At 43.8% G+C, this 10,471-nt stretch overlaps 1 protein-coding gene across 1 annotated transcript; it reads left to right on the top strand.

The window, feature by feature from the left end:
- The first annotated feature begins 4,180 nt into the window (after positions 1-4,180).
- Positions 4,181-8,539, top strand: LOC146075929 (uncharacterized). Its single transcript, XM_083185631.1, has one exon. The coding sequence runs from the start codon at positions 4,364-4,366 to the stop codon at positions 5,492-5,494; it is 1,131 nt and encodes a 376-aa protein (XP_083041757.1). The 5' UTR covers positions 4,181-4,363; the 3' UTR covers positions 5,495-8,539.
- The last annotated feature ends 1,932 nt before the right edge of the window (positions 8,540-10,471 follow it).

Raw genomic sequence — 10,471 nt, forward strand, 5'->3', positions numbered from 1 at the left:
TTGCAATACTTTACAGATGTGATGATATGTGGGATCGATGGTGGAACATCGGATGTGAAGACTGTGGGTCCGGAATGACGGACGGAAGACTTGAGCTTGACTGTGGGTCCGGAATGACGGACGGAAGCTTGGCTTGGAGATCCGGAATATCGGACTATCGATGATGATGTGGAAACATCGGATCCGGGTATCGGATATGGAAGCAGACTGTGGGTCCGGAATGACGGACGGGAGATGAGACTGTGGGTCCGGAATGACGGACGGAAGCAGGAGATCCGGAATATCGGACTATCGATGGAACATCGATGGTGGATGATGCTGGAGCATCGGAAGGACCAGAGTCCCGGAGCTAGGCTTGGTCGCTGGGCTGAAGAGGCAGGATCACAGGCGATGGAATAACCTGGACTTCACAGGAGATGGAACAACCTGGAACACACTGCAGCATGGAAGACAACACCAGCATAGAAATACACTTGCACGGAGACAAGGACAGCTGACCATACACTGGAGACAACTGAAGCACTAGCAATGGTTCTGAGAGCTCCCAGCATACTTATCCCCACTGGGTGGCCAGGATTGGCCGAGGAAGTATGACAGGGAGATCAGAACCAACAGGATTGGACAGCACAGACATGTGACTGGGAAGAACATGGCAGCCCCCATGTCTGCTATGGCGGGAAAGTGTGTTTGTGCACACCATGCTGGATACTGGGAGCAATGGCGGCGGACAGGTGGATTGCCGTGCACTGGGGACTGTCACTGGGAGACAGGACGCCGGCAGAGATGACGTCTGGACCGCAAGCTGAACCTGCGGAGGCACTTAGCCGGTAAGAAAGTCTGTCTGACAGCTCGGATCGTGACACTGGCCAAATAAGATACCCAGTTTGGGCAGGCGGTGCTGTAGAAGTCTCCACATGTTCCTATCCATTCTGGTATTTCTGGGACTTTCCTATCATATTGAGACCCCAGTATACCATATAGGTGATAGAGAAAATAGAATTTTAATGACCTACTGGTAAATCCCTTTCTCGTAGTCCATATAGGATACTGGGTGCTCCCGCCTCGGTGCAGAGTCTTTTCTGCAACATGTTCTCAGTTATCTGGTTGAAGTTGTGTTGGTAACCTTTCTTGTCACCAGTTGTAACTACCGTTAAAAAAAACCCATGCTTCCAGTTCTCCTGATTACTGTTGACGTGTGCTGGTATGAAGCTCACCACATATCGCTTTTCATATTCTTCTCTCAAGTATATCCATCCTACTTCGGGCACAGTTTTCCCTTAACTGGCTTGTGGTTGGGAACGTAGATGGGAGGAGCCAGTACACCGTGCTAAAGATTTTATATGCGCCTGTCTCATGCGGAGGACCCTCTATTCCCAGTATATTGAGACCCCTGTATCCCATATGGACTACGAGAAAAGGATTTACCGGTAGGTAATTAAAATCCTGTTTTTTGTGGTTAAGCATTGCTTGCTGCTGTTTATGGCCTCTAGAACCTGCTGAAGTGTAATTTCAGGGGTCCTCGGTGGGCTATTGCCCTTGGAGGGGGTGGTATGTGGTGGGGTCGAGGGTGTTTGTGAGTTGTTTCTGGCTTGTGTGCAGGCATATCTTTCTAGCTGGGCTGCAGCTGTGCTATTGCAGATTTTCCCCAGTATAACTGCCAAGTGCGGTGCTGGTGTCTCCACACACACACAAAATATCAGTATTACATTTCTGTACCAGGGGACTTGGCTATCTTAGTCTGTCACTCCACAATGATGCTACAGTTGCTTTCTGCAGTTCTATTTTAATGGCAAGCTGAATTCTACAGTTAGATCCACGAAGGGCTTCAGGAGCCAGCACAATCTCGCTGGCAATCTCCCTTGGCAACAAATACAATGTCCCACTCTGTCCAGATGGTACAACACAGAGCCCTCTAGCCCTCCGGTAACTGAGCCAACACTTAACTGATCTTATGACAAGATCTGACAATAATCACTACCTATGCAGTTTAAGAATAAAGGTTCAGGTAAAGACGCAACTTATGCCCCGCAGCAGCCTCTTGGTAATAACACCTTCTCCTGCGGACTACTTCCAGGCGTCTGGCGCTGTCTCCTGCTGGCACGACTACCTAGCTCCTTACAGAATTAAGGTTACTGGCGGCTGGTAAGCAATGTGCTCATGCAGCCTCAGAGATGACCACTGGGCCCTCGGCTCCCTTGCATGGCAGCTCGGGGGAGCGTTACACAGCAGCGGGTGCAGGTATTGTCTGCTTTACCCTCACGTCGATGTCTGCCGGTGCTTCCCACCCTGCAGCTATCATGATGGGAATATCAGCCAGGGAGCTCTTGCTTCTACTCCAGGACAGGCCAACCTGTGGCTCTCCAGATGTGGTGAAACTACAAATCCCAGCATGCCTTGCCCCAGTTTTAACACTCCCTTATAACAAAACTGTGGCAAGGCATGATGGGGTTTTTAGTTTCACAACATCTGGAGAGCCACAGGTTGGCCATGCCTGTTCTACTCCCACGCTGTTTTAGACGGGGGGGGGGGGTTACCTGCATCCTACAGCTGACCTCACGGAGTAAGCCGGTCAGCTGAGACAGGTATCTCTGTATCTAAACCGGTTATATGAACAGCAGATTCGTGTACATATAACCTGCGCTATTTATGCTGTTACTCTTCCACGTGAAGTGCTTTCATTTTTTAAAGTATGACAACCCGGTGTTATGATAATTTTGGTAATTGTGATAATTAGCCTGTCGTTAGTCTATTTCTCCCACGTTAAGTGATCCTAGATCATCTCTTACAAGGTGTGACAGCCCGTTATCTCTAATACTTGATACTTATATTGGTTTTGATATGTGTACAAGTTACATACTTATATTTACCCTATGACGGATTCTATACTCTGTAACAACCTTAAACAAGCATACTCGGCAATCATTACTAGGGAGCTGACAGGGTCACATTGATTTCTGTTGAACTTTGTTTCCTTTGTCAATTGAAAGCAACACTTTAACCCCCTGTCTATACATTTGTTCAGTTAACCATCAATACTGACACAAGTGACACATCAAGTACGGGGGTACATTTACTCCTTTTTTTTTACCTCTCTTTCTGTGGGGAGCAAGCACAGACTATCACTCTCAACCTCCATCCTATGTGCAACACGATGGTAGGACAGTAGAAGGGTCTGTGCATCGCATCAACCACTTGAACTACAGTCTCTTACATCTGTCGCTCTCTCATCCATTGGGCCACCAGTCCCCCCCTGCAATGTCACGTATGTCAACAGGGAGGTGACCTCTCTGACCCTCTGGAAAGCAGAAGTGACCTGCAGTCCTGCATGTCAGCCACCTGCTTCAGAACCCATTACGGATACGATCATACTTCACTGTGCCGCCTGATGCCGTCCGATCTCAGCAGCTAAGCAGTGAGAGGCCGGATCAGTACCTACTGGGTGACCAGTAGGGAATATTCGGTGCTGTATAGTTAACTGGGATACAGCTGCATCTGGTTTCCCATGAGGATCTTTCTTTCTATTCCACTTTTCTCTGGCATCTTTTGCATCATCTCCGTAACCTATGACGCTTAATTTAATCGCATCCGCTGCATGAATCGATAATAGCAGTACAGAATTTATTAGACCAGGGTGTGGGGGTGGTCCACGTAGAACCAAACATTTTCACAAAAAACATTGAGTTATTATACTTGTGCTTCCACATATATATTTATATAAGATACTCATAATTATTATTATTCTTTTGATACTCAGCAATGGTAGTTTCAATTTTGTTTGACGCCGCTATTTTAAACGAGTGTAATAAAAGTTATATTTTAACCTTATCACTACTCTAATCCTCTTAACTATCAAACATTCAAGCGTGCCCCAAAAAACCTTTCTGGTTCTGCCTTTTTTTCCCTCTTGGACATAAACCACTTTTGTACTACTCCCACGCTGCCAAGGTCATGCCCCTAGCGCTTTGCAAAGAATTTAATAAAAAGATGCTCGGCTCTTACAATCCCGCTATGGCATGGCAGGACTAGAAGGACTGTTTAACGCACAAGGAGGCTGGATTTATGTGGACACATCTGTACACGAATATATAATCAGTGACTGATACTTGTTATTGTGTATAAATATATGTCTTATACAATAAAAGTAGTGTTATCCTGGTAACCATTATGCTTTTATATATTAACTTTCTTACAGGACATATAAGGAGCAGGATTCTAACTAAGACGACGTGGAAAGGGACATTGTTCTCCGATCAAGCCAACTAAATACATCATATCTCCTTACACCTCAGGAGGAGGAACAAAAGCAATTTTATTTTCTGGATAGAAGAAACCTTCAGCAACTAATTTGTTTCTCACCTCATACATGATGAGCCTCACAGGAGAGAAACCACATGTGTGCTCTGAGTGTGACAAAGGCTTTACATGTAAATCACATCTTCTCATACATCAGAGGAGTCACACAGGAGAGAAGCCATATAAATGTTCTGAATGCAGCAAATGTTTTTCCCAGATGTCACAGCTTGTTATACATCAGAGGAGTCACACAGGAGAGAAGCCATATACATGTTCTGAATGCAGCAAATGTTTTTCCCAGATGTCACAGCTTGTCCTACATCAGAGGAGTCACACAGGAGAGAAGCCATATACATGTTCTGAATGTAGCAAATGTTTTTCCCTGAAGTCACATCTTGTCCGACATCAGAGGAGTCACACAGAAGAGAAGCCATATAAATGTTCTGAATGCTGCAAATGTTTTTCCCTGAAGTCACATCTTGTTGTACATCAGAGGAGTCACACAGGGGAGAAGCCATATAAATGTTCTGAATGCAGCAAATGTTTTCCCCAGAAGTCACATCTTGTCCTACATCAGAGGAGTCACACAGGAGAGAAGCCATATAAATGTTCTGAATGCAGCAAATGTTTTTCCAATAAGTCACTTCTTGTCCTACATCAGAGGAGTCACACAGGAGAGAAACCATATAAATGTTCTGAATGCAGCAAAGGTTTTTCCAATAAGTCACATCTTGTCCGACATCAGAGGAGTCACACAGGAGAGAAGCCATATAAATGTTCTGAATGCAGCAAATGTTTTTCCCAGAAGACAGATCTTGTCCTACATCAGAGGAGTCACACGGGAGAAAAGCCATATAAATGTTCTGAATGCAGCAAATGTTTTTCCCACAAGTCACATCTTGTCCTACATCAGAGGAGTCACACAGGAGAGAAGCCATATAAATGTTCTGTATGCAGCAAAGGTTTTTCCAGTAAGTCATATCTTGTCCGACATCAGAGGAGTCACACGGGAGAGAAGCCATATAAATGTTCTGAATGCAGCAAAGGTTTTTCCAATAAGTCACATCTTGTCCGACATCAGAGGAGTCACACAGGAGAGAAGCCATATACATGTTCTGAATGTAGCAAATGTTTTTCCCAGAAGACACAGCTTGTTATACATCAGAGGAGTCACACAGGAGAGAAACTAAAAATGCTGTGAATGCGGGTAGAGTGTTACTAGAAAGACAATACTTATTAATCCCTTGAGTCACTCCGAGGGCCTGAATGCAGCATATTTCATATATAATTAAGGTAACTTGTAACACCACAATATGCATGCAAAGGATACAATTTTTTCCTAGTGTGAGAAGTGTTTTTTATAAATCAGTCCTGATAGTCTGGAGAGGTCTGACATGGATTTGGGGGCACTTTTTCCCTGGGACGAAATGTCTATTAGGAACTAGAGCTGCAATATAACAACATTCAGTGACGATGGGGCTGCTGGTACTGAGCTCTGTAATATACAGCTGTTCTCCTGGTGCAGGTACTGAGCACTGTAATATATAGCTGTTCTGCTGGCGACGGTACTGAGCTCTGTAATATACAGCTGTTCTACTGATGCTTGTACTCAGCTCTGTAATATACAGCTGATCTGCTGGTGCTGGTACTGATCTCTGTAATATACAGCTGTTCTGCTGGTACTGAGCACTGTAATATATAGCTGTTCTGCTGGTGCCGGTACTGAGCTCTGTAATATATAGCTGTTCTGCTGATGCTGGTACTAAGCTCTGTAATATACAGCTGTTCTGCTGGTGCCGGTACTGAGCTCTGTAATATACAGCTGATCTGCTGGTGCCGGTACTGATCTCTGTAATATACAGCTGTTCTGCTGGTGCCGGTACTGATCTCTGTAATATACAGCTGTTCTGCTGGTGCCGGTACGGAGATGTGTAATATACAGCTGTTCTGCTGGTTCCGGTACTGAGATGTGTAATATACAGCTGTTCTACTGGTGCCGGTACTGATCTCTGTAATATACAGCTGTTCTGCTGGTTCCGGTACTAGATGTGTAATATACAGCTGTTCTGCTGGTTCCGGTACGGAGATGTGTAATATACAGCTGTTCTGCTGGTGCCGGTACTGAGATGTGTAATATACAGCTGTTCTGCTGGTGCTGGTACGGAGATGTGTAATATACAGCTGTTCTACTGGTTCCGGTACGGAGATGTGTAATATACAGCTGTTCTGCTGGTGCCGGTACTGAGATGTGTAATATACAGCTGTTCTGCTGGTGCCGGTACGGAGATGTGTAATATACAACTGTACTACTGGTGCCGGTACGGAGATGTGTATTATACAGCTGTACTGCTGGTGCTGGTACTGAGCTCTGTAATATACAGCTGTTCTACTGGTGCCGGTATGGAGATGTGTAATATACAGCTGTTCTACTGGTGCCGGTACTGATCTCTGTAATATACAGCTGTTCTGCTGGTGCCGGTACGGAGATGTGTAATATACAGCTGTTCTGCTGGTTCCGGTACTGAGATGTGTAATATACAGCTGTTCTGCTGGTGCCGGTACTGAGATGTGTAATATACAGCTGTTCTGCTGGTGCCGGTACGGAGATGTGTAATATACAGCTGTTCTACTGGTGCCGGTACTGAGATGTGTTATATACAGCTGTACTGCTGGTGCCGGTACTGAGATGTGTAATATACAGCTGTTCTGCTGGTGCCGGTACGGAGATGTGTAATATACAGCTGTTCTGCTGGTGCCGGTACGGAGATGTGTAATATACAGCTGTACTACTGGTGCCGGTACGGAGATGTGTAATATACAGCTGTACTGCTGGTGTCGGTACTGAGCTCTGTAATATACAGCTGTTCTACTGGTGCCGGTACTGAGATGTGTAATATACAGCTGTTCTGCTGGTGCTGGTACGGAGATGTGTAATATACAGCTGTTCTGCTGGTGCCGGTACTGAGATGTGTAATATACAGCTGTACTACTGGTGCCAGTACGGAGATGTGTAATATACAGCTGTTCTGCTGGTGCCGGTACTGAGATGTGTAATATACAACTGTTCTGCTGGTGCCGGTACTGAGATGTGTTTTATACAGCTGTTATGCTGGTGCCGGTACTGAGATGTGTAATATACAGCTGTTCTGCTGGTACTGAGATGTGTAATATACAGCTGTACTACTGGTGCTGGTACTGAGATGTGTAATATACAGCTGTTCTGCTGGTGCCGGTACTGAGGTGTGTAATATACAGCTGTTCTACTGGTGCCGGTACTGAGATGTGTAATATACAGCTGTTCTGCTGGTGCCGGTACTGAGATGTGTAATATACAGCTGTTCTGCTGGTGCCGGTACTGAGATGTGCAATATACAGCTGTTCTGCTGGTGCCGGTACTGAGCTCTGTAATATACAGCTGTTCTGCTGGTGCCGGTACTGAGATGTGTAATATACAGCTGTTCTGCTGGTGCCGGTACTGAGCTCTGTAATATACAGCTGTTCTACTGGTGCCGGTGCTGAGCTCTGTAATATACAGCTTGTGGAAGTTGAGTTTGCACATCTATGTTGCTAATGCCTCGCGATCATCATGTACGTCATTTAAATACGCAGTTTTCGTAGCTTAGCTTCATGAAAGAATCAGAAATTGATTAATGGCGATCGTGATGCATTACTTACAAATCATTGTGATATTCCCAACACATTCACACTATGTATTTTCATAAATGTTAGGATATTGCAGTCCCCATATTATTGCTTGATATTGTTAGAATCACCGTCACAGACGCAGCCTCACTAGACCACCTGTTTTCATTAAGACTTGTCAAAGACCCACAGGCACGCCTTCTGTTCTACATGCAAAGATGGGATTTAGGCCCAGGAAATAGGAAAATTATACCAACACTGACAGTGATTGTGGGGGTAGCAAATAAGCTAATATTATACCACTGGATCAAGCGATCAGCGCCGTCCATAAGGGAACTGGAAACTATGATTCTAAGAATTATATATATGGAAAGGAAAGCTACTCTCCCGGCTATAGAAATGGGTATTATTAAATTCTAAAAAAAATGGGGATTATATAGCGTAGTGTAAGAGAATGTGATGCGGTTGTATATAGAACAATTTAAACTTGCTTGGGATAGGCATATGAATATCCTTACAGAGAAATAAGGGTACTTGTGTAGTTTCACGGAGCCACCGCGCGCACAGTCTCTCATGAAACTTGGCAGTTTGCCAGACTCACAGAGTTTACTGTGCGCGTGCCGCTCTAGATGTAATGTACGTTATCAGCATTGCGCTGGCAGCAGCAGCACGCGCTGCCCAGCGCTGACAGGTCATTGTGGTACTTGTAGTTCCAGAGTGGGCACACCGCTAACAAACGGGGCTTCTAAACTAGACAAGCCGGCACACTGCTATCAAAGGGGGTGTCTAGATTTAGACGCTAAAGTGTCTAAATCTAGACTCCCTGCAAACCTCTAAGAAGGAGGCATCTAAATTTAGACGCTAAAGCATGTACATTTAGTTGGGTCTAGGGGTACATAGGGGTGCACTGTGCAAAACACTATTATACCTGTTCACAATGACACTAGTCGACGTAACAGCTGTCGACCGTGTTAATTCCATTATCCATGCCACCCCGAAGCGTGGCGAGCGCAGCGAGCTCCGCAAATCTAGACACCCCCTTTGATAGCGGTGTGCCGGCTTGTCTAGTTTAGAAGCCCCGTTTGTTAGCGGTGTGCTGTGGGCAGCGCGCGCTGCTGCTGCCAGTGCTGTGCTGATAACGTACATTACATCTAGAGCGGCACGCGCACAGTAAACAGAGTCTGGCAAGCTGCCAAATTTCATGAGAGACTGTGCGTGCGGTGGCGCCGTGAAACTACACAAGTACCAAAATAAGGATTAAAAAGGGTTGAGATTACCTGAAGGGTAAACAAAGGGGCAGACTAGATGGGCCAAATGGTTGTTATCTGCTGTCAAATTCTATGTTTCTATGATAACACCACCTGGGCAATAAGGAGGCAGATAGAACAGCTTGAGGTGAACAGTATGACATTTTGATGGCAGTACTTATAGGCAATTATGAATCATAAGGGTTAGAAGGCAATGAGCCCCCCGTGTTTTTTTTTTTTTAATTGTGTAATTTTTATTGCATATAGAATGTAAATTGAGCACAAGCATACAATCATAGATATGGTACAATGGTATCTGTTCAAGTCCATGGTAATAAACATCCAAATTTCCATAAACAGTGTTTGCGTAGTTCTTGTACAATCAGTTCAACAGAGTATATCCTTAGACCAGATATTTGTACGCTTCGTGCTATACATATGTGAACAAGTATTACAAATTTTTAAACTTTTTTTTTTTTTTTTTTAAATTTGAATTTATTTTCTTTTTGCAACAATAACATAAATACATGTACATTTCATTGGTAAACAAATATGCTTTACCTTTACATGACATACATTACAGTTACAGTACAATACATACAATTTGGACAAAGCCCTCTTTTAGGACAACCCGGCACCTGCTGAACGATCTATATCATGTGGATTTGGTAACGGGAAGACTGTAGGTTTACTACTTTGTTTACTAAATATCAATTCTTATATTCTATTATTCGCTATAGTTTAATATTATAGTGCGGACTCAGCTTCCCTAGATCCTCGAACTATCTTTATTTGTAGCATGTGGTTAACATCACCATATTTTCCATCAACCTTTACGACATTATTATCCCTAAACAATATATCAATGTTTTGTGTGATTAATGTTTTTTTTTTTTTTAATTTAATTTAAATAACCATGTTAATAACGTGTTTATGATTGTTTCTATTAACATCGTGCTTATTTTACAGTATTTGTGACTCTTGCATCCTTTATAATTATCCTTACGTTTCTGTGTTTTTATTTATTTATTTATTTATTTATTTTATTTTTTTTAAATCAGTGCTAACCTAAGACCGGGCTAACTACCGTATGCCCAGAACTAATCCATCTGTGCCAGATTTTTGTGTATGTGTTCGTGCTATTTCTACCTATATATACATATTTTTCTTGTCCCATTGTGAGGTTGACTAAGTTAATCCAAGCTACATGTTCTGGTCCATCTTTTGCCATCCATACTCTTGCTATGAGTAGTTTTGCCAGGGCACATAGGTTAATTATATAAGCTTTA

The sequence above is a fragment of the Crinia signifera genome, chromosome 4 (genome assembly GCF_055691185.1).
Source record: "Crinia signifera chromosome 4, ASM5569118v1, whole genome shotgun sequence".
Lineage (NCBI taxonomy): Eukaryota > Metazoa > Chordata > Amphibia > Anura > Myobatrachidae > Crinia > Crinia signifera.

Bases quoted from the DNA above. Each gene is read 5' to 3' on its own strand.
- LOC146075929 (XM_083185631.1), top strand. From the start codon at position 4,364: ATGATGAGCCTCACAGGAGAGAAACCACATGTGTGCTCTGAGTGTGAC.